We start from the raw sequence: 25,325 nt of genomic DNA, 5'->3' as shown, positions 1-25,325 counted from the left end.
TCTTGCTGTTAACTCTTCAAGGGGCTCATCTCAAACTATAGGTTAAAACCAGCTTTGCAAATAGTGGAAGAAAATGTCGCAAGAAAGCTCTAAGGAAACCAAGAAAGTAAACATTTCTAGCTCCTTGGAATCTGAAGATATTAGCTTAGAAACCACAATGCCAACTGATGATGTTTCTTCCTCTGAAGAGAAAGAAGGTACTGTAAAAATCACTAAGCAGCTGATTGAACGGAAGGAGTTGCTCCATAACCTTCAACTGCTTAAAATAGAATTATCTCAAAGAAACTTGATGATTGACAACTTGAAAGTGGAATATTTGACCAAGGTAAGGAGTGTTTCTCCTTACATTGTATAATCTTTTGTTGATTTTGTTGCTTTTAGAGTATGGTAGAAACTTCTGTTCCGAAAAAATTTCTTTGAATTGCATGATGGAAGCCTGCTTAGGTGGTTTGGTGGTTTTCTTTGGGTTTTGTTTGGGTTCTTTAATGAGAAGAAAAGGAAACAAAGATATGGGAAACTTAGCTGACATAAGTCGTTATATCCAAGTCATTATAAATAAATGAGGTGTGATCTAATTGGTTCTACCTTTTCTAAATACAAAGGAAAAACACCTGTTTCCTTTCAGAAATGAAGAATAATTTTGTCGCTGATGTTAGCAGCTTAATAGGGCTTTGAACATGAACTTGTGGAATTCTAGAAAAAGTGATCTGAATACAATTTAATGATCTGTTAATAAAGATGTGGCTAGAATATACCAACATGCTAATAGTAGATTTTGTTGTGCACAGCTTCCTGTAAGATGCATGAAATTAAGAAAGGCATAAAAGCTTTGCCACATTTACATGCAGTTCATTTTTTACAATCTACTGTATACTAACTGTGGCTTTCATTGGCTTGCTGCTCTGAGTTTAAGCCTAATTTGAAAGTCATTGTACAAGTAGATATTTGGTTGAAAAAGACCTAATTAAGAACTAAGTCTTTTTTTATTTTTATTTCATTGGGACAAAATCCGTATCATATTCAGTGAAGCCTTAACATATTTAGAGGTTTTGTTAGACAGTCATTGTTGCACTTCCCACAACATTGGGCTCTTCACTTTTTTCTCTCAAGTTGTTCTTTTTTGTAAAATATTTTTTTAAAATTACTAAGGTAACTTTTTTTCATTTTATACTTTATATTTAGATCGAGGAGCTAGAAGAGAAGCTTAATGATGCAATCCATCAAAAGCAGCTGTTGTCTTTACAACTGGATAGTCAGCTGGCATTACAGCAAGAAGATGCTAGGTATGGTGGAAGTAAAATTAAGAACTTCATCTTACCGTCCATTAATTAGTTTAAATTTGTATAAATAAGTTATTAATGGAAGCAGATAATTATTAATTGCAGGAGTAGGATTTCTTTTGCAGGTTATATTTGTATTTTCATTGTAAATATCTAATTTGCGTATTTAATTTACATATAAGTAAATTTGAATTCAGCTCTCACTGGCTGAAGTTTGTGGGTTTGATTTTATTGTTACCTTGATTCAACATTTAATAGGAAAGAAGAATAAAAATGTTCTTGAAACCAATAAAGAGCAAAAGGAGTAGGCAGAGGGAGCAGAATTTTCATCAGTTTAAACTGAATTTTTAATAACTGTAGTGTAGATGACTTGGGAAAGGTAATAATGTTTAGCGTTTCCAGTCAAGATTGCAGATTTGTCAGAAATGCTTGCAGTTGATGATGTAGAAACTCACTTTCTATCCTAGTTTTCTGAAATATTTTTAGTTAATCTGTAGCTGAAAAATAGACTGACTAGAATAGAAGGCTTCTCCAAACTGCTTTGTCAATTAAATGTTTTAAAACACCTGTGAAGGAAGAGCATTATTTACATAGTCTCATGTTACAGTAAAGGATGCACCAGCTTACAAATGTACCTAATTCAAAATCACATTCTTTAGTAAGGCTAGAACAGATTTAGGGATGTGAAGCGAGACCTGAGATTAGTTACAGCAGAGTTTTTCAGCTAAGAGCAGCTGTTTGTGTCAGGAAAACGTCTGTCACTCTGTATGCTGAGTTCCACCACAGTGGAATATTTTTATATTGGCCATGCTTGAGTTATCTCGAGTACTCAGTAAAAATGTACTGATGTGCAAACTGTTATTAATAGGCATAAAAAAGTTGAACTACTTTCCTTTCCCCAGTCTTTCCATTAGTTTTCTTGGCACTCTTTTACTTCAGTTTTCATCCCCATTTTGTAGAATCGTACACATTAAAGAATACGTCCTCGTGTGGCTGCTTTACTCAGACTTCCTGTTGTCTTTTTTAAACCAGTGGGGCAGATGTCACCTTGTAGTATTAGCTAGTATTTTTTATATTACTTCTTAAATAGTGCAGGAATGACTGTGTTGTAAAAAATGATTTCATTTGGATATGTTTTCAAGAGTTATAGCTAAAAAAAGTAGGTTATAGCTCCAAAACAGTAGGTCAGTCATCTTTGATTTGAAGGTTGTGTGGAGACCTCATAGCAACCTTTCAGTATCTGAAGGGGGCCTACAGAGAAGCCAGAGAGGAACTCCTTGTCAAGAACTGTTGTAATAGGACAAAGAGTAAGGGGTAGAAATTGAAAGCAGGGAAATTTAGGTTAGATATTAGGAAGAAATTATTTACAGTGAGGGTGGTGAGGCACTGGAACAGGTTGCCCAGGGAGGTTGTGGATGCCCCATCTCTGGCAGTGTTCAAAGACAGGTTGGGTGGGGGCTCTGAGCAACATGGTCTAGTGGGAGGTGTCCCTGCCCATGGCAGGGGAGACTGGGACTTGGATGACCTTTAAAAGTCCATTCCAACCCCTTAACATTCTATGATTGTATGATTTGAATAAAATAAACTAAACACTTTGAAACATCATTAAGTGATGTGCAGTTTCTCTTGCTGTGTAATACCTTGTCACTGGTGATAATAGTACTGGTGGTGTTTTAAGGCTGGAAGTAAGGTTACTTGTTTTAATGTAATGGTGTTTGGTTTGTTTGTTGGTTGGTTTTTTTGAAAGGACTCCAACTTTGTATGTTACACTTGTTAGAAAATGAAGGGTTGTGTGTGAAATAGACCATGAGCATCCATGTGCTGAAACTTGATAAAACACAAGTTGAAGTTACTATTACTTTATTTGGTGATACAGTAGTTCCTTGGGGATTTTGTGGAAATGTTTTCTGCTTTTTGGTTTCTTAACCTTTTGATTGGTAAATTAAGATTTATTTATAAATTCAAGTCAGCATATGTGGAGATTGTCACTTCTCAGATTCAGCTTTGTGTTGTCAGTGACTATAAAGTTCCTGATTTTTTATATATGCTGTGTCTGATATGTTAGTGTAACCATGGTGGTATACACTTGTGCTAGTTAACTAAGCTGTGTAAATTTTCTCTTTGCAAAATGAACACAGCTCACTCCTTTGCCAGGGTATTCAAAGCTTTGTCACTTGTGTTACTCACTACTTAATGTCTTCTTTTTTCAAATGTTTTCAAATCAATCATGAAGAAAACATCAGGCTCTAATGAAACAAGAAATGGAAACTGTTTTATTGAGACAGAAGCAGCTGGAGGAAACAAATCATCAGTTGAGGGAGAGGGCTGGAAATATCCGTCATAGCTTGAGAGATTTGGAATTAACAGATGATTGCTATGAGAAGCTAAAGTCTCTTCCTGAAGATCAGCTTTCTATCTCTGAATATGTTTCTGTGAGTATTTTGCTTTGTATTAGTTTAAAATATTGGCTGTATCCTTGCTGCAAGTAGGTGAGCAGGCATGTAGGTGCTTGGCTGCTGGGCAGGGTTAACCCACCACAAGCTGTAAATTGATTGTAACTTAAATTGTCATTCTTATCTAAAGGATGATCTTGCAAAAGTCTCTTTTAAGAAGCTCCAAAATTTGGACTTCTGAAAGCAGCAGGAAGGGCTTGGGCCCTTCTGCATTATTACCCCCTAGATGTCTACTGTACCTACTGCCCTCTACAGAAGTATTTGAGAGGTGTTTGTTGATTCCCACACCACAATGGTTGAAAAAGCAATAATTTTAACAAAGTGGAAATCTGTGTCAACTTGCTTGAAATTGGCGTGCAGGAAGTTCAGGACTTCGGGAGCTGATTGACAGTACAAAAGACTATGTAGCCAGGCAGGACAGATACCAGGAGTTAGTAACCTTGTCAGCTGCTCTAAGTGAAGCTGTCACAGCACAATTAGGGTGCTTAGATTGTGAGTAGGAGGGGTGGGGGTCTCAAAAAGATATGAAGTGGGAGAGATGAGTAGCAGCCACCCTCTACCCTTAACCTACCTTTCTTTTCCTTTTGTGTTCAACAAGTGAATGCTACTTATGTCTGTGCCAAAAACTCTTCTACTTATGTGTTCAGTGAAAGCCCTTTCTTTTTGACATGTCACCTTTTTTCTTTTGAAGAAGTGACTTTTTTTGGCTGATTTTATTTTTTTTTCCCCCGGAGAAGGCATTCTAAAGATGTGGTAAAATGCTGTTTGCTGCTGCTTCTCTTGGCAAGAGGATTAGTGTGAACCTGAAAGTATCAGTTAAGCTTGGTGGTTGTTTATCTTTACTTTGAATTATTCAGCTGATGGCAGATGCTGGGTGGCTACAGAACTGTTTTGCTTATCCTGTCTGTACATCCATTTGGCTTCTGACAGCTGGGTAAAGGATGTTGAAAGGAATGTTGTTTTCTGCTTTGCTTGCCTAAGGAAGAATTTTCTATTTCTCAGGCATTTAAAATTTCTGGCTCCAGACTAACAGCATAGTCTACTGATATTAGGGTAAAATTTTCCTTGGCAAGAAAGGGTCCTGCTTAGACAACTTGAGCAAGAAATTTTCAGACTTTTTTTTTTTTTTAATCAGTTATAAAATGCTGCCTTACAATCTTCAGGATAGAAGTAAACATGTGTACAGTGCTTAGACTTTGTTTGAAACCAGGTATATTGGACAAACAACAGGAAGAGCTTAAATGGAGATTTTGTATATAGAGATATTTCAAGTTTAAAATACTGGAATTAAAGCAAATGTGAGATGTTTTTTACTGTTTTTCCACAAAAGGGTGGAGTAATGACATGTTAGAACGAGGACTAGGTAATATTTAATGATGACAACTGAAAAATTATGTTTTAAGCATCTTTCTCTGAAAATCATGCTTTTCTGTTTTTTTAACTTAAAAGTAAAAATTCAGATTTTTTAAAGTTTTTTTTTACCACTTAAAAGAGTGATTTTTTTTTTTTTAGAAGCAGTGTATGCAAAATTTTATAATACTTCAGGCCATTAAGTATTTTGGCTGCCAAGCACCAGTTCAGTTTGTTCAGTAAAGTGAACCTCTTGTGTATTCTGTCATAAAAAAAAAAAAAAAAAATTGTAGCAAGTTGTTTAAAAACAGTATCTGCAAATTCTGTTTGATCTTATTTTAATTGTTGTGTCTTTCAGTTGTATCATTTTGCTAACTACAGCTCAGTTGCTGTTTGTCTAAGAAGGCAGTTAACTGATCCAACTGCTTTCACATAACTTCATTTAACAGAAGCCAGCTTTTTCATCCTCTGCACCCACCCATTTTTAGGTTAATTCTAGTTTTCCATAAAACATGGTGGGCACATGCAAAGAGTTTTTTAAAACTTGCCTGGAAAATAGTAGCTCTTTGCTTATAGCACGTTGATATAAACCTGTAATTTCTAAGATATGTTTTGGAAATCTCATTTCCAGTAATTTCTTTCTGCTCTGTTGAGTTGGCAAGAGGCAATGTCTGCTTTGACTGAGTTACATGAATGTTTATTGGTCATCAAACTAGCTAAATAACAGTAACACTTGAATTTCTGCTACAACCTCACCCTCATCTGCTGCATTTATTTACACTTTCTTGTTACCATGTAATTATCTTTTCTTGGGAGGGCTGTGCAAATACATTTATTCTTGATACCTGTATCCCATGATATCTTGGTTTCTACTGGGAAATCTGTTTTAAGGTGGTCGTGGTTTGAGAAGTAAATGTGGTATGATAGCATAAGTTAGGTTTCCTAGGGCAATTGCAGTAAAAATACAAGAGCTTACTGGAAAAGCAGGTGTGAAAAAAACACAATGATTTAAATGGTTACCAATTAGTGATAATCAAGGTTATTTTTTGTATTAAGAATGACCAATTGAATCATCAGATGCTACAGTTAAAACTACAAATCCTCATTTTCCAGTCATGCTACACACTTACCTTATTGTATAAAGCAAACTACATCTATGTTTACATGACAAATTTCCATGGCTTCTGTGTTTTTAGAACTGTATGCTGTCAGTTATATGAAATACACCTGAAACTTTCCTTTGTCTTCTGCTACTTACAGGTAGCAAAACCGAGACCTGTCTTCCTTCTGCATGGAAGTGTAGGACACGTTGCTATTGAATGGTCACTTTATTTGTGCTTTCTGGCTTGTATTCTTTAGTCATATATCAAACAAAGCATTAGTGATAGAGGGTATGCAGTAGCTTTTGCATGAAAACAGTGCCTAATTAACTATTCTTTCCACCATCCCCCAAAACCAATATTTTAAGGTATTAAGTTAATCTGAGAGTAATAACCTCTCTGTATGTGTGGGGTGGTGTATACCAAAAAAGCTTTCTTTTTTGTTTTGTCTCTTTTTGCTTTTTACTACTGATTTTGTCGTTTTACTACTGTATTTTCTAGTCTATTTTTTCTTGGTCAGTAGAAATGTTCTGAAAAAGTTTTATGGATGTGAGACTTAATATGCCTGTTACTAAAGTGGGGGAAGAGAGCAGAGTATGTGTTGCAGATTTTAATTTATTTTTAATCCTTTTACAAGGATTTTTTGGTCTTAATTTAGCAGAGTCGAGTCTTTCAGAGGCCTAGTTGCCTGATGCAGCTGAATCCATATAACAAGATATTACTGCTGAAGGTGTGTGTGGGGAGTGTGTGTCACAGTTCTTCCTGGTTATGTGCTGTTCCTCTTTCCTGCGCTGGCTCTTGCATTTTTCTTGGTGCAAATTCAGCACGCTGAACTGGCAGAAAACAAAAATTAGTCTCTCACCATTTCTACACACCTCATAAAAATTTATGTTTGCTTGGGGGACGTTAGCAAGTTAAGTTGGTTATTGCTAAATAGGTTTTTGGTTTGTTTGGGTTTGTTTTTTTCTCTTTTTACACTGTAAATCAGATAGGCTCTAGGTTTGGCACAAATAAGTGCATGGGGCCATGTGGTTCATTAGCAACCTTTTTTTTTTTTTTTTTTTTTTATTTGGGAAGCCTGACTTGGACCTGCCTTAGTTGAACAGCAATGTAATCTTTACCTTTATTCTTCTCTTTTGTTCAGTGCCAAACATATTTTGATTATTTCTTAGCTGATGCTGTCAAAGGTTGAAGAAAGATGCTGGTTTTGCTGTAACGTTTCCTTCACCGCATCCCAGCTCCCCAGCCAGGTTTCTGTCGTGCTCTAGAAATAACTTGGTGAATTATTGCTGTAAAATGTTGAGCTGATTTGTTTTTAGGATTATAATCTTGCAATTGCAATTTTGTTAGTCTCAATTTTGAATATATGTCTTGTTCTTCTAGGTTCGATTTTATGAAGTAGTCCATTCCTTAAGAAAAGAGCTAAATGAGCTACAGATGAAAAAGGGGAGTCTAACAGAAGAACTAAGTGGGTACAGATCCCAACTGAAGTCTCTGACAGAGGTCTGTACTTCTGAGTTATCTCAGTTAAGAAACTGTGTAAATATGTATATTGTGAAAACCTCATTCTCCAAATCATTATTCATGTATAAGATGTAGAAGCTTTTTTCCTATATAAAAATTACTGGGGGGAGAAGAGGGCAGAGAGGGAGGAAGGGAGGGAAAGGAGAAACATGGTATGTACATTTCTGTATAATAGCTAATTTTATACCATGGCTACCCTGCAAGATGTACTCATGAGACTGTTCAGGGTACTCTCTTACCAGCTGTCTGGTGCTTTCTGAGGGCAAGGTTCAAGGTGGGGAAGCTGAGACAGGAGATCCACCCAGCAGCAGGCAAAGACACCATGATGATTCAGTGTATAGTTTTTGAGATGTGATGTCTTGGTAGTAATTTGCTTCACCTTTTATATTAATGAGATAAAAATGGATTTTTAATAATTCTTTGTGGTTGCATTTTCTTTGCTATGCTTTTCAACTTTTTATATTTTAATTTTCCAATTTATTTCTGTACTAAAGAGAAAGATAATTTGATTTCAAGTAAAGGCTAAACACCAGAAGTAGAGAAACAAATTATATAAATATATTTAATTTTTATTTTCAAAGAGCAAAGGAGTTGAAACAGTATAAGAATAATGTTGGTTTTAAGGTATTTATAGTATTTTTAGCATGTATATAGCCAGGGTAATTTGTGTTTTAGCTTAGTTCCACATAAATGCGGAGTTGGGATAACATAGTTTTAGGTACCCATAGTATATTTATCAAAGTCTTGGCTATCAGGGACTTTAAATGCCACTGTCATTTTACTACTTCTGAGAATATTTTTTTATTTATCGCCTTTTTCTGCCTCTGAAATTTACTTACGGAATAATCAAGTGTATGAGAAATTATTTACATAAGATTATCTTGTGAAATTATTTTCATTTCTCTTTTTGATTGAATTAGAAAAAATAGCCAATAAAATGTGTGCATTTATGTGGTTCAGCATTATTTTGTAATATCTCTGGTCATAACTGAGATTAAATTAATCCTGTTCATTTTGTTTTACATAAGCATTTTCCTTCATTGTACATCTAATATGCTCTGATTTAATAAAATTATTCAGAAGGATTTAGCCTTCTGAGATTTGACTGACATCTATATTAATTTTTGCCGAAGCAAATTAACAAGACAGTAGATAACAATAATTAAAGTCGTGCTAGAAACAATTTTCTTGGTACATTGACCTTTAATACAGAAACTTCCAGTTTTGTTCTTTTTACACCACATGGTGGCAGTATCCACCTTTCCCATTGATCTATTTTTCCAAGTTTGAAGTGTGCTGTGGTTTGCTTTCATCTCTGCAAAAGAAGCACTAAAATGTTGCCTATGTTGAACTGAGGTGCTTCTTTAAATGCCTATACTCTATTTACATGCTTAAAGTGAGAGGCAATTAGTAAAAATTAATAACTCTCTAGGAAAAAAAAATCAGGGAAGAGATCCAGATGTTGAAATGTCACAAAATTCTCAGGTTTCAGATAAGATCACTTACTACAGTTCTTCAATAGGTACAAAAAACCACCCAAACCCAAATCTTTATCCTATATGTTACACATAGCAATGGTGTGGTTTGGGTATTTAATGAAAAGTGACCTGATATGAGGTATTTTCAAGAGCCTCTGTAGTTTGATTCTGGCAAGTTCAGATTTGACCCTGTGATTTGGTGTCACTGTAACAAGGCACCTCAGGCTGTTACAGATATTAAGTGAAGAGGAGCATCATCGATATATGTGAAGGTACTTTAGAATCTGTAAAGTACTTGGTACACTGAAGCTGGCATGCCTACCATCTCTTGCAGTTTATGAAGAAGTGATGTCAAGGGGTACTGCTGGGGTAACTTATTTATTTGAGCTCCTTCAATAAGGTCAAATGTTATTGGAAGGAAGTTTATCAGTAGGAAATAAAGTTCTGTTAATAGCCTTACACCACATGGTGCTCTTATACTCTTCTTTACTGGAAGTGTTTTTTGGGTTTTTTTGGTATTTCAATCATTCTTTTTTTCCACTTACGTGAAACATGGTTGATTAAGTTTCTTGACTGTCATTTAATAATTTATACTCTTTGAAACCTTCTTGTGAGTTTCCATTCCTTAAATTTTAAGTTTTCTCCGACCACTGCAATGTTTCTGTTTTCTACATGGCTTATCGACAAAGTGTCTGTTCTGAGTTTAAAGCTTCTTTAGGAAACCAATAATACAGACATTTGAAATAGAAAATCATTGAAGTTAAGACAATTGGTTTTTTGGTTTTTTTCTTTGTGAGAATAAACCACTTCCTACAATAAGCATTCCTTTTTTTTTTCTGCTGTTGCAGATAATTAAGGCTCTTCCTAATGAGTTTCAACATGGGGTTTTTCCCTCTTTGTGGAACATGGAAAGAACAAAAAATATGTTTACCCCAAATCTTTCTATTAACTACTAATGGCTTAGGGAATGGGGATTTTGCTGGCTTTTGTGACTGTTCATGGCTGACTGTCTAGGTCTGAGTAAGTTCCATGCATGTAAATATTCACCCAGAAATAAGGTTATGAGGTATATGAGAGAATTAGTTCTAGGCTCATAGGAAAGTCTATCTAACCAACAAAGAATTGAAAAAGTTTGAAAGAAATTTCAAACTTACCTTAATACGTTGAGTCAACTCTAGGAAAGTTTAAATATGAAATGAATTCCTCAAATAAGACAACCATTGCCTGACATCAGTTCTGTTTTTTTGTGACAGGGTAGCTGCATTCCTTTAATTTGGTCAAGGGACATGAGCTATAATTTTAGTCTTCTTGTTTCATAGTGTGAATGTAAGAGATTAAATTTATTTTGTTTTCTCTATCATGAGCCTTTATATACTGTTTTGTGAGAAAATAAAGCAGACCAGTTTTATGCTCTGCTGTTATGATGAGCCAGTATTCTGGCTCAGCATTAATTATATAAAGTCAGGTATTCAAACCCATTAAATCTTTTTTTGCTACATGGTGCTATTTTTTAATTTATTTTTTTTTCTGGAGGGTGGAAGGGAACCATACCAAACAGAAACCAATCATACTTGGTTTTGGCACGACAGACCTGGCCTGACCTTGTGAGTGCAGTGGCCTGATATTGTTGCCTCTCAGCCAACTGAGCTTATAAACAGCTCTACTAGATAGGAAGCTTGATTCTGTAAAAATTGAATTGTCATTGTAGCCTTCTGGAAACTAATCTTCTAAGACTTGACAAATCCACTTGTTCTTTATCTCTAGGCAATTCATTAATTCATTTGTATTAGAAAAACTTTTATTTCTGACTTTAGGGCATGAAACACATCTTCTGAATGTTTGTCACCTTTATTTGTACTCAAGGTGTATGGAAATATATTTTGTTTGTTCAGAAGGGGCAGGAGGTCCTAAGTGTGTGTTAGCCTCTGTTAGCACTCATTTAGTTCTTAGTGTGCTGAAAAGTGAGACCACTAAAACTCTTGACTTTGTAAATTTTTCTTGTTGACTGTGTGTGGCTGCTCTTAGCACTTAATCAAAGGCTGCTGAATCTGTAACACAGACCCAGCCGGGCAAGGAGCTGCTTCTAACAACTGGTAGCAGAAAATAGCGTGTGAAGACTGGTTTCTGGCACTGGAACATGGTCTGATAAACACAGCTAGTGTCAAAAGATATTTGTTGCCACTTTCTGTTTTTACAGTGGTAAGTATAAGTGGTTCTGCTGTACAGCTGCTAAGTTAATGCCTCTCTATGCACAATTGTTGCATCTGATTGTAGGTACAGCAGCCACAGACCAGGAGGAGGCAGTGGAACTGGTAAAATGATGCTCTTCTATTGCAGTGCTGACTGACTTGTTACTCAGTGTGTAGTACAGGCTCGTTGTGGTCCTCCTTTTACAGTGCTTAGTACTTCAAGTTTCAGTAATGTTGGCACCACCACCTTTGGAGGTACAGATAGAAAAGGAAGTCCAGCTATAGTGGTGTATTACCAGGAGCTTCCCAGAAACAAAACCAGCTTCTGATGTGTGTGTTCCCATGCAGAACATCAGTTTACTATTTTCAGAGTTGTTTGCTTCCAAAGTGGTCAGAACCTTCCCTCAAACAGATGTAATTTACTACTCATGAGTTGCTCTCAAGACTGAGAGAGAGTCTGGGAAGGAAACCTTGCTTTTCTTTATAGCTTTAGAAGATTAAGTATTGCTTTCTTCTTCTGGCTAGGAGTTTCTTGGCAGTGTTTTCCTGGAATTTGGTCTTGATACAGATTTATCAGGGCTTCCTTTCCTCAGTTATTTTTTCTGTAAAGTTGTCTTCAGGACTTGGAATAAAATTTATAGTATGACAGTATCTAAAACCTATGGTAAGCCTAAAGAGAAAGCTGGTTATGTGTAGGACAAAGATCTCTTCTAAGGCTTTGTCTCTGAATCAGGATTAGTAGCTGTCAAGTTTTGCTAGACATAACTATCAGTTTGCTCTCTGATAATATTTTCCAGCTGGAGGAAAAGCCCATCTATAGTTTTCAAAGAATAAACTAAGCCTTTGCACTCAAAGGATCATTTGGCACTAGATGTATCTGAATGTAAGAAAACTGCGGCTGTTCTTGGTACTCCAGAAGGACTGTGATCCCTCAGATTTCTCCTAAAGTTTGCATATATGTAAAGACTGCAGTCTAGAACACTTCCCTAGCCCCCTAACACCACTTCTTTCAAGCAGTACCTTGATTACTTGGTTTTCATAACTCTCTCTAGAAAGGACAGATGAGGCCTCAGTCTTAGATGAAGTACATGCTTTTTTTTCCTCCCATTCATTGTTGTTATTATTCTGGAAAAAAAGCTGCAAAGAAGATCCTCTACCAGTAATTATGAGCTTGAGGGAGCAGTTTAACTTTTCCAAGACTCAAGGAAATTATTTATCTACGAAATTTCCCTTTTCTGTTCCATATCTTTCTAAATCTTTCGATACACAGCTGTGGCTCATATTGACTGCTAGCTGTTCAGAAGTACCAAATGGTTTAATTATACTACTCTGTAATGCAATGATCTCAAGGATCCTTTTCGCCTGAGAATATTTCACTGGAGATTGTAGTAAGCTCAGATCTAGAGAAAGAGCTTTTTCCCCCCCTACTTTCTTTTGCTATAGAAGCACTTAGGCCAAAACTTTTCTTTCTTACTTTTCTTGTAGAGTTTCTCTATTTTGGAGTAGCTCAGCAGTTTCGTTTCTAATTTCTGTGGGCAGATAGTAACTCCTCTACAATTCTTGGCAGATTACCAATTTCATATCAATGTATTAGAGATGTCTTATTCATCCAATTATGTATAGCTTCTTCCTGACATTGGAGCAGTTGTATTCCAATAAATAATGTATTTACCAATAGTTTTTGAATGCAGACTGTGTAAACAATTAAAGCAAAATGTCATCTTTACCAAGGAGCAGCACCTCATTTAAGTAACTTGAGGGAATTGGTTTTCACATCACAATCATACAGTAGCTTTGTATTTGTCTAGAGCCTTTAGGTACCTTAGTATATGAACAAAATGCTGGCCTGTGTAAGTGATTCTTCAAAGATAAAGATCTTTTTAAAAAAGCTTTTTAAAAGCAGGATCACTTTCTTCCACAGGGTTATCTGTAGACAGTGTGAAGAAGTCATGCTACTTCTACTTGATTGGCTGGTTAATCTTTTCCCTGCATTTCTGTTTATCTTCTTATCCCTGAAGGCTTTTTGAAAGATCAGCTAATCCCTACCATGTATTAGGTGTCACTAACTTTGTTCAAAAAATATGTCACCTAGTTTTTGTACTTGCAATTGAGGTAGATGTTCATTCCAGATTGAGGATAACAGTGAAGCTCAATATCATTAAACTGAGGTCTGCCATTAGGTCTTTAGTTTCTCTACCAGTCTGGGTTTTAAGAGGTGCAGGTCATTACTTTGGAATCTTGCTTGAAACATCCATGTGTTGACAGTGTTTATAAACCAAATTGAAGCACTTCTTGGTAGGGACTGGTTCACATGCTCTGTGGAAAGTACCCGTACTGGTTAATACTGGTTCTCTTAAACAACTCTGTCAAGAATTTCTTTGGGCAATGTTTGCCTATCTGTCTCACAGAGGACAGGTTTGTTTTTTTGGTTTTTTTTTAACCATCTCGTCAGTCTGAGTTGCTGCTCTCTGCAGTACCAAAGAATTCTTAAGAAACTGAAGAAAAGCCATGTGGTGTTGGGATTATTATTGCAATCACATTCAGTGTGAGGAAGTACTGTTTGTCCTTTAATTATTTTGTTGTTTGTGGGCTTACTTAGGTTATTTTTATTTATTGGTATTTGCAAGACCTCATTCCTGTACTTAAAGGGCTCTGTATCTTGATTCCTTTATAAGCCCCTTTTTTACTTCAGCAGGACAAAACTGTTCATCAAGACTTTCAAGCTAGCTCTTGAAGATAAATTGAAAGATAAAGCTGTTCCATTGCAGATACCTTAAAATCAGTTTAGGATATATGGACATTGTTATAAACTAAGTTAACTTCATTACATGCAAAGCAAACCTTATTCTTCCTAAGCACAGGCAGTCTGATTGTATGTCTTTAAGATGTATTGCTATGGAAGTCCAGAAGCTTGTGTATCTGCAACCTGCATTTATGCATACCATACAGATTTTTTTTCTGTTAGCCTATTTACAGCCTAGAATGATTATTTGCTTTGTCATGTTTCTTCATGCGATTAAAATACTACTTTGACACCTTAAAATTAGGTAGATGAAAACCAGTGACCTGTGCAGTATAATTAGTGTTTCTTCAGGAATTATATTAAATCTTTAAAAAACAAACATAACAAACCCACATACTTAAGGTATATCTTAGTATCACTTTTCAAAAGCAGAATTTAACTTCCCTTCCCTGACGTTACCATATTGTTACATGACATTAATAACTGATTTGTTAAATAAAATTCAAAACTAAATTTGTGGCTGAGGTATTAAAGGAACTAATTTTGTAGATATTTAACCGTTCTGTTAATTGGTGCTTTAAAACTGTTTATGAAAAATTTGTCCAGAGATTACCTAATTTAATTTTATAATTTAGGTAGTTGTCTTCTAGCTGCCAGATGTGTAATACTGTAGGAGCTTCAGTAGTCCACTCAGTGAAGAGTGTACGAATTCCAGCTTTATATTAGCAGCAGTATGACACAGGATATCCACAAAAGAATTTTATTCTAAACTTAATCTTTCAATTTGCACTTAAATGTTAAGTGCCCTTACAGACATTTCCTATTGCAGGGTGAGTCATGTTTGCACTGCACAGCAGGGTAGTAACACCACTATGTTACAGATTTGAAACTCTAGCTAACTTGTGGACAACAGCTCTTAAAAATGTCTGACAGAGACTTTACTGTTACATTTTTATAAATAATGGCATGTTAATTGATTTAAGAAGAAAGTGTTCTATAGTGGTAATTTGCTAAATGTATATCTGTTAATTAGGGTAAATGTAAAAATAAGTTGTATACGTACCAGTATGTGTTAGGATGAGTAACAATCATGTCTTTAAATGATATGTTTTTAATGATAGACCATCCAGAACTGTCTGTCTTGTTGTTGTGATTTTTGAGATTTTTGACCTAATGTGATTTTAGTTAAAGTGAAAATGACTAGGTTTGTGAAATATAAAAAAAAATAATTCTTTTTTACTAACAGAATAGTTACAGTACCTTTAGTAGCTTAGGGAGCTTTTCTGTAGTGTCTTACAAGTATTTAGGTGTGTTTTTTCAAGAAGGCATTCTGTCAGTCTTTCGGTTGATGGTGCCTGTGAAGTTGATCAGAGTGTCTTTATGTCATACAGTCTATATAGGCTATTGCCCTAAACGGCTGTATATATGAGAGTTATGTGTCTTGGAAGTTGTGCTAATAGACAAATGCATTATAAAAAATAGGCACATTAATGAAGTATTTATATATAGAGGATAACTTCCTGCTCCGGCTGGTAAATGAGTTTACCAGGGGTGGGGCCCCACTAGACTTGCTCTTCACAAACAAAGAGGAGCTGGTGGGAGATGTGCTGGTTGGAGACCATCTGGGGCACACTGACAATGAAATAATAGAGTTTTCAATACTCAGGGATGCAAAGAGGACCATCAATAAAATTTCTACCCTGGACTTCCCCAGGGCAGATTATGGCCTACTCAGAGGGCTGGTTCAGAGTGTACCCTGGGAAACAACCCTTGAAAACAAAGGGGTCCAGGAGGAATGGACATGCTCCAGGAAGCAAGTCTTGAAAGCACAGGAGCAGGCTGTCCCAGTGTGCTGAAAGACGAGCCAGTGGGGAAGATGACTGATCTGGCTGAACAGGGAGATTTTAAAGGAAATTAGGGGAAAAAAGAGAGCCTTCCAACTATGGAAAAAAGGACTTGCTACTCAGGAAGAGTTTAGGAATATAGTTAGGTCGTGTAGAAAGAAAATTGGAGAGACAAAGGCACACTTTGAACTCAATCTAGCCACTTCTGTTAGGGATAAGAAGAAATGCTTCTACAAATACATCAGTAACAAAAGGAGGGGCAAAGAAAACCTCCATTCTTTGTTGAACATGGGAGGAACATAGTCACCAAAGATGAGTACTAAATTTCCAGATACTGAGACAAATGAAAATACTCCCATGTAAATATTCGTAAGAGATCTTCACAAAACTTAGTTTGTAATTGCTTTAAGTAAATAGCAGTGTAGCTGTGATCATTTCAAAATGTCTTACTTTCTAGAGCTATGAAGATGAGAGGAGGAGTCGGTCAGAGCTTGAGGTTAGATGCCAGCGTTTAACACTGGAACTGGCTGATACCAAGCAGATGATTCAGCAAGGTGATTACAGACAAGAGAACTATGATAAAGTAAAATCGTAAGTATCTCTATAATTAAAGTGTTAAAATAACATACAAATATTAATAGATAAACATCAACATTGATTGACTAGAGATTTTAGTTTTATTTTTGACTTGCGCACACCACAGATATTTTTCCTTTCCTCGGTCCACTAATGGTTCAATTATCTCCTGTAGTATATTGCAGACATGAAGTGAACAACATTTTGAAAACTGATACATCAAATTATCTTCCTAAAAGTTTATATTTTGAGATTTACTGTGTTTTCAGAAGAGCCTAGCAGTCTCTTTGCAACTAAGGAAGTGGGAGCTGTTGATGCCAAGCATCTTGGAACAAGTACTCTTTTTTTTTCCTAGTTTAAAAGCAGAGTTCTAACAAAAGGCCATATGCTCTACTCTGTGGTGCCTACAGAGTGAATTAAGAGGGTAGGACCTTGGGAATTAATATTTACAATTTAAGATATTCTTATAGTCATAAATTTGAAAGGGCTGTTATGAGAAGTCTTTGTCAGACAATCTTAGGATTACCTTAGTGGATTGGTTTAACTGCAGGAAGTTGCAGCATGTTTCTTTTTAAAAATACAGATTTTACAGTTCTAGCCAAGGTTTTGAATGTCCATCTTACAAAAAACAATTGCAAAATAGTGAAAATGGACTTCTTATAAATACACTCATAGACATATACTTCACAGTCCAGCTCCCAAAAGGCTTTTTTAGTGTGTTTGCAAGTACAAGAAATATCGCCTTTGGCACATTTGTTGGGAAATGGATTCAAAAATGGGGATTATAAGTAGAAAACACCCTGCCAGCTCCTTAGTTGTTCATACAGAATGAACTCAGGCAGAGTTACTGACAAAAATGACTTTGCCACTAAGTCATTTGAAGGAAAGTATATCTTCTGGATTCACAGCTCTTCTGGTTCGCAGCTATATGTACTAAGACAACTTGGAATCTACCTGGCAGCCTGTTACAAATAGGATGGACTGATCCTATGGCTTGCTTCCTATGTGCAACTACATCTTAATAAGTGGATTGTAATAACATTCATGTGAATGGCCCCAGTGTTTAGTAATGTGCATTTAAAATAGTCTTGAGTTGAGAAAAGCATGAATGAACGTGCCAAAACTATATATGAGAGAGTAGGTTGTATTCATCTGTGTAGGCACAGATGAAGGGGAGGGGAGAGCACTGTTGGCATGACTGTATGAGGGAGGATATTTGGGAACACTTCAGGAGTTAATCACTTCCAGGTTTGTTTCTGCCTTTAAAAAATGCTATGTCAGATCTTCTAGTTCTGTTGCCCTACAAGTTATCTCAGTTTTAAAGCTATGCTATACTTAATATAAATTTGGTTAGCTTTTTTTCCGAACTGTAAGCTTATACTGGCTCATTCATTTCCCTCTTCTGACAGGGTTAGAGTGGAGACACAGAGATGCTTCTTTGTGCATATGGAAAGCACTCTTGTTCAGGACGCTAACATAATTTTTGCAGCTGTGTCATGTATATTTTAAACATGAGTAGTACAACCCTCTCTAGTATCAAGGGACTGTATACAAAGGAGAACAGCAACCGAGTACAAGTATATATTTCTTTCTGTTTGATTAGGAAGATGGGAATGAACTTTCTTCACTTTTTCATCGGGCTTCAATATCTGCAAAAGATTGAAGAGAATGTAATGGAAAATAACATCAAAAGCTTGGTAAAGCTAAAGCTATGGATAAGGGTACTTGCAGTTCATTGCTAAGAGGGGAGCCCAAAGTTACACTAAAGAAGAATAATCAGAGGAGGATGAAATAATTTAGGATGGGAATTGAAGATTATTGTAATAGAACTTTCTTTGTTTCTAAGTATTTAAATAATCCTAAATTGTTTCATATAATAAGGTACTGTTCTAGGTGTTAATAACTGAAAAAGTAAGATTATCAGTAACTGCCCTGTGGAAGAAGTCAGTGTCATGAACTGAAATAAGGTTGAGAAGCTACAAATGCACAGGAATCTTGTTCATTACACTTTGTGCATCTAATAGTTTCACTTTGTTTTAACAGTGAACGTGATGTATTTGAGCATGAATTATTAGAACTCAGAAGAAAATATGAAATATTAGAGGTGTCATACAAAGCACAAGCTAAAGAAAGAAATGACTTAGCAAAAGAGGTAAATATAAAGTTCTTACTTTAGTAATTGTGTATTTCTTCACCTCAGGAATTTGATTCTTTGTCTAATCAAGTCTGTCAGGATCGTGGAATAATTTAATTAGAATGGTCTTCAGGAGACCAGCTGCTCCAACCTTCTCATGCAATGCAGAAAAAGATTAGGTCAGGTTGCTTAAGGCTTTGTCAAGTTTTTAATATCTCCAAAGATGGAGATTGCACAGCCTTTTGGACAATCTGTTCCAGTATTTGTTTGCCTTCTTTGTGCAAATGTTTTTGTAAAAGCTAATCAGAGTTGTTGCAGCTTTTTTCTGTTGCATCTTGTCCTGTCACTATGTACTGCCAAGAGTCTGGATTTTTCTATGCATTCCACTTGGATAAGTGAAGATAACAATAGGATTTTCCTTGACCAGATTTCTCTCAACCCTTTTTGCATCATGTGCTGCAGTCCACGACTATCTTGATAGAACTCTTCTGGTCTCTGCCAGAGAATAAATACCTCTTCAGGTGCAGAGGGGTTCTTATCTTTGTTAGAATTCCAGTGAGTTGTGATCCAGATAGGTCAGTCATTTTACTCAAATCTCAGCCATTACCATTCTGGTAACACTAGTTTTGCACAGGAGAATACGTTTCTGCTTCTCCAAGGACATTCCAAGAGGCAGAGGCCTGTCAGATCAAAAGAAATGCCCCTTGCTGCTTCTCCGTTCAATAATTCATTCATCCAAGAGTCACAAATTGTGTGCAGTGATGGACATGTATGATAACTTTTGGGTCAAGGGACTCAAAAAGAAACGTATGTAGAGAACATTTCCAAGTTCACTGCCTTGATCTATAGGACTTGCGATGGTTTATACCAGTACAAGCTTCCATTACTCAGTATGCACTTTCACTGCTTCTGCATCAAATTGTTCATAGGGAGGATTGCCTCACTGAACCTCCAGGATGAATTTCTCACCTTAAGTAAGCTAATTAGGATAGAATCATCCAAAACTATTAGCATTGCTAAGGGATTTTCCCCTTCCTGTCTTGTAGGTGTAACTTTGCAACAGCTTTTCAGGAGGGAGAATAGACTTTTACTGAATCCCAAGAAAGAAAGAAACCTTTTCAGTTTATATCATCATTGACTGATTATCAGATGGTTTGTAGCTCAGTGCAACTTGAATGCAAAAGTAAGACTATTTTTAAGCTGTGCTTTTGTACAGAAATTATTCCAGGAAACACCAAAAGAAATAGAGGAAATAATGGATTAGCTGTTCTGAAATAATTTATGAATTTAGTTTTTAATATCATTTGAAAGGCACTGCATGAGAAGGTTGTTCTTGTCTTCTGCACTGGTTCAGGGGAGAATAATATGGAGGATTTTTGTGTGTTAACACTTTAGCAGCTGAGTACATGAAACAGATTCCTCCTGAAAGTATCCAGGAGAGATTGTGCTCCGTAGTGTCTCTGTATAACAATATTACATATAAAACAGTGGCTATAATTTCCACTTGAAAGATGGTACTGCTCTGCCTAATTTTACAGGTAGACGTAGAGATTGTCAGAAACATCAGGGAAAAAAGTGAGTTTCTACTAGAAAATACCTTTTATGTTCTGATCTCTGATACCAATCTGAAGGCTTTGTTAGGCTGTTTATTCCTCAGTGTTTTATCAGTGTTAGAGGACATCAAAAGACAAGTTTGTTCTTCACATATAACAGTGGCCAAAAAAAGTATTGTTGTGTACATCAAGTTTGTATGTACGCATCAAATATTGTAGTATAGCAAAAACAATGGCTTTTTTGATTAACTTTATACTAAATTAATGTGAAAGTGAATAAAAGTAGCACTAATCTCCTGGAAGGTCCTGCTGGTTTTTGTGTATACTGATGTAGCATCACAAGTCCTGGATTGGAGGAGCATCCAATTGTAAGTGTTTGACAGAGTATTTGTTCTGGGGGGGACTAATTATAGGAGCAGTAGCTGCTTTCTCTCTTCGTGCAGTAATCCAGGATGTCTGTTCACTGTGTACATATATATATATATATATAAAACCTGTTACTTGGAGAGAGAGCACAGTTATGTTTTTCTCACAGAAGAGAGTTAAAATGAAATTGCAAATATGTGTACATAGGTTAAATACTTACCTTGAAGTTCATGTTAAAGTGTTCTTTTTAATACCTTTTATAGCTGGCAACCATACAACAATCCCTCAACTTGTTGCAAAAAGATAAAGATTATCTTAATCGCCAGAACATGGAGCTTAGTGTTCGCTGTGCACATGAAGAAGATCGTCTTGAAAGACTTCAGATTCAGCTAGAGGATGCCAAAAAAGCTAGGGAAGAAATGTATGAAAAATATGTTACATCCAGGCAAGTTATTGTGTGTTCACTTTTATCTGTAGACAAGTTATTTAATTGTTTTCCCTTGTTTCTTGCACAAATCCTGTTTCATTAATTTTATTTTTCAGAAAGCAAGTCCATATATATTTAACTAGAAGCAGAAACAGTTTTCTTGGGTCTTAATGTGTATCAGGAAAATTTTTTTAAACCTTTGATATAAGACCATAGTAGTGAAGATGTCAGCATTGAAAGTTTATGGCAATTAATCTCGTAGGTTTACACAGAAATTTAGAAAGGTAACTGTAGTTAATTACAAAAGAGACTGAAACTCTCTAAAGTGCATATGTTACATATTTGACCTCCCACCACCACAAATTACCTTTATTAAAAGCAAGAGTATTTGATAGACACCCTAAATTATTATTGCAGAATAAAATATACAGTTGTCACAAATGTTAAATATAGTATGTTTTGTATCAGCTACTAGAGCTATCAGTCTTTCATATCTTGAGCTTGAATACAGATTCCCTAAGTGTAGCCTTGGGAAATAGATCTATCATTCTATGCTAGCCACTGCTGAATAGCATCAAATCTCTATGCTCTTTGCACAGAGATGGGATGGGATGTCGAACAGCAAACATTACACTACTCAGCTACATGTCTTGCTACATATGCAATGCTGTACTACAAAATTTCATAGAATCATAGTTGGAAGGGACCCCTAAGGAATACTGAATCTAACTCTCTGCTCCTGGCAGGACTGTCCAATACTAAATCGTATGACTAAGAGCATCATCCAATTCAGGGTTATCTAGTTCATGTTATTTCCCTACAACTAGATGCCAAAAGATATTGTTTCAATGTATATCCCAAAATTACATCAAATGTTTGCCTATATGCACTGCATTAATGAAAATAAACCTATTTTTTGGTTAGTAATGTCCTTAAAAGGACGCCCGTGGATTGAATGATTAAGCTAAGAGTATGAGGTAGGTTCATCTTCTCTTCAGCCTCTTCCTTGTGTTTGAATCAAGAAGATGGAACTGAAAATAGTATCTGTAAATCTTGTGTCCTTGTATAACTAAGATGTAGTGTGCTAATATGACTCTCCTGTAATACAGCTAAAATACGAAGTGTTATTTAAGGGAAAGAAGGCCACTGGATTGAAACGATCAGCTATGAGTTCTAGCCCATATCAGAATTGTTTTAAATACTATTTTTCCTTTCAATGCAGTCACTTCAAGCTTTTAAATTTGTTTTACATGTTTATATCTCAGAACTATGTTCACGTGGAACTTCTACATTTTAAATAGATTTTTAAGTTAAACTTTTAAATGGTGTTTTAAGAAGTCACGTACATCTGAGCAGTCTTCCTCTAGAATCCTATTTATTTGACAAATAAATTAGAGAGGTACAAAAGTAGACAAGAAAAAAATGTACCAGCTAATGGATATTCTACAGTCCTCAGTGGTTTCTGGAGGTAACACCAGTTTGGGTAATAAACTTCGGTTTGCTACATCTTGAAGAATCTGAGGCTTTTTAATACTTTCTTCATATCTGGATCTCTTTGAGCTGCTGTAATTCAGGAATGAAGATGAATAAAACAAACCCAGGTATCTATTTTCAGAAATAAAGAGTAAGTCATCTTCTGGTTGCTGTCAGAACTGCCGGCATTGGGGTACTGCAGTTAGAAAATTACAGACTTCAGAAAACGTGAGGCATTAACCTGCCAAGTTTTTAAAGAGATACATTTCGAAATAGGTTGAGATTGTGGCACGACAAATCACCTGCAGCTTATAGCTACAGTTCTTAGGAATCCATATGTAAGCACAGACCAACAAAAATTATTTCCCTTTAAATGTGTAATCTTAAAACACGGTTCATATTTGCAATACTCAGATCATGTTTAGTTTATTCACAATATAAATCCTTATTAGTAATAGCCCTGGAAAGAAGCTCGTTAAAGGTCTGCAACCTCAAGAAGACACAACAACTTGATGAGGCAAACCATTTCTAAAGACTGTAACAACAGGTCAGGAATAAAAATTACAAAGGGACTTTTTGCAAGGGCATGTAGTGATAGGACAAGGGGGAATGGCTTCAAACTGACAGGAGGTTTAGATTAGATATTAGGAAGAAATTCCTCATTGTGAGCATGGTGAGGCACTGAAACAGGCTTCCCAGAGAGGTGGTGGATGCCCCATCCCTGGAGGTGTTCAAGGCCAGGTTGGTCCAGTGAAAGGTGTCCCTGCCCATGACAGGGGGCTTGGAACTAGATGATCTTTAGGGTCCATTTCAACCCAAACCATTCTGTCATGATTCTCTTGTTCTTAGTGATGATCCTTTGCTTAGGCAGCAACTCATTTGGTGTTTATTTAAATGCATTGACAGGGCAGTGAAGCTATGTAATCAGAACATGCGCTTTACTATACCATGGGTTTATTTTAGTCCTCAGAAAGATAAACATCACTTTGAACTGTCTTATGGTGACATCACTGTGGATGTTCATGACTTTTCCAGATACTTCTAATTTTTTCAGTAAACCTTCCTGACTTTTAGCTGTCTTGCCATGGGAGGGAAGGTGTAATTTCTGCAATGTCAGAAATCTTTTTTTGGCAAGTATTAATGGTAATAGCAAATTGTCTAAGTACCAAGAAAATGGTAATGCTCATTGATCCTGCACATAAGAATTGTATCCTTATGTTCTGATTGTCAACATTCTTTTCTTCACTTTTTTCTTCATATTGAGCCATATAACACATAAAGAACACAGAGTTTCTAATGGGGGGACCCTTGCATTCCAACAGAGCATGTTTTTTGGTTTGGTTTTAGGTTGGTTCTTTTTTTTTTCTGATAAATCTCTTAATTGTGTCCAAGATCTTCATACATTATTTGCTGTAGTGCAGCACAATTGAGGAAGGAGAGGAGAAAAATTTACTTTTACCTTAAAGGGTGAGCTGAAATTCAGAGTCTCAGTAAGAAGAAAACAGGAAAACCTGACAGTAAACTTTCTGACATTTCAATATTTTGGGGCTTTTAGTTAATGTGAGGGAGTTTTTGGCTAGCTCAAGTACAGATTTTTGAAAACTGTGGACTGTCACACAATTGGAAATCAGAAGAAATCTAAGACCTTTTATGGTTGTAAATGCACATTTCTTCATAATATGCTTTTTTTTCCCCAAACCTATAATTTCTATCAGTTGCTTCATTGCTGATTGATTATTCTTGAGCATTAATTAGATGCTATAAAATTTTGACATTCCTTAGCTGTTAAATACTTACAACATAAACCTTTTTTTGTAGTTTTGTAGGAGAGATTCTTTATGGGATTCCCTACAATCTGTCATGTGTTTCCAAAGTTACAAAATATGTCAATATTTCTCTGAAATTAAATTCTTTGTCCTGTTATCCTCTGATATCTGTTGCTTTAAAATTTTCTTATGTATTTTAAATAATTTACATGCCACATTAACAGTATAAATTCCCAAATTGTGGGGTTTTTTGACTTCACAAATCTCTGCATGTAATCTTCAATGTTTCTTGTAATGTTTTTTCCCCTATATGAGGTGCAATTAGTAGTCAAAGTCTTGTAGTAGCGTGGCAGTATTGCAAGTCAGTAAGTTTAATCAATCCATATCTAATAAGAAAGAGGAAAGTGAGGGTTTGAGTTTTTTTAAGTAGTGAAGTAATATAAGCACTTAGAGACTGATAAAGAATTTCTGGAAGAATGTTAAGCTTAATGTTATGTGATTAATCAATATCACATTACTTTAAAAATTTAAGCAGTATGCAGAAAGCTTTTATTTATTCCCAGTTAAACATTATTTATTCCTGATTGATTTTCATTTAATTTGTGTAACAGTATAGGCTGATATGTATTTCAAGTAATTTGAGAGGTAAATGAGTAAGGATTGAAATAAAATGTAAAATCAAGAAGACCTCTGCCCTAGTTGTAGAGCTGTACCTGAAGTTTTGATGTTTTGACCAGTGCAATGTATTTGTTTATTTACAGAGATCACTATAAAACAGAATATGAAAAGAGACTGCATGAAGAGTTGGAGCAAATAAGGTTGAAAACAAACCAAGAAATTGAGCAACTAAGAAGCACTTCAAAAGAGATGTACGAACGTGAAAACAGGTAAATAAGATGTAGGCAATAACCTGATCAGAGCAGAAATGACCAAGCACTGTTCTGTGCTTAGTTATAATCCTAATTGACTGACTCTCTGAGAGGTGTTCAAAATCTAACAACTTAAGGTCATTTGTAAAACTGATGAGAATCTTTTAAACACTGAAATGAATTTATGCTTATAAAGTAAA

General features: G+C 35.7%; 1 protein-coding gene across 6 annotated transcripts in view; it reads left to right on the top strand.

The window, feature by feature from the left end:
• The window catches only part of PIBF1 (progesterone immunomodulatory binding factor 1), a 111,195-nt gene that overhangs the window by 1,675 nt on the left and 84,195 nt on the right, over positions 1-25,325 (top strand). For all 6 annotated transcript variants that reach the window (XM_027646854.1, XM_027646863.1, XM_027646881.1 and 3 more), the window contains 8 exons: positions 22-325; positions 1,183-1,283; positions 3,514-3,712; positions 7,567-7,686; positions 16,419-16,552; positions 18,581-18,689; positions 20,854-21,035; positions 25,018-25,143. In XM_027646854.1, the coding sequence (XP_027502655.1) occupies positions 74-325; positions 1,183-1,283; positions 3,514-3,712; positions 7,567-7,686; positions 16,419-16,552; positions 18,581-18,689; positions 20,854-21,035; positions 25,018-25,143 (1,223 nt within the window). In that variant the 5' untranslated portion in view covers positions 22-73. The remainder of the gene's footprint in view (positions 1-21; positions 326-1,182; positions 1,284-3,513; positions 3,713-7,566; positions 7,687-16,418; positions 16,553-18,580; positions 18,690-20,853; positions 21,036-25,017; positions 25,144-25,325) is intronic.

This window comes from Corapipo altera, unplaced genomic scaffold, assembly GCF_003945725.1.
Source record: "Corapipo altera isolate COAL_440 unplaced genomic scaffold, ASM394572v1 0, whole genome shotgun sequence".
NCBI lineage: Eukaryota > Metazoa > Chordata > Aves > Passeriformes > Pipridae > Corapipo > Corapipo altera.
This window is presented reverse-complemented; position numbering and strand designations above follow the sequence as displayed.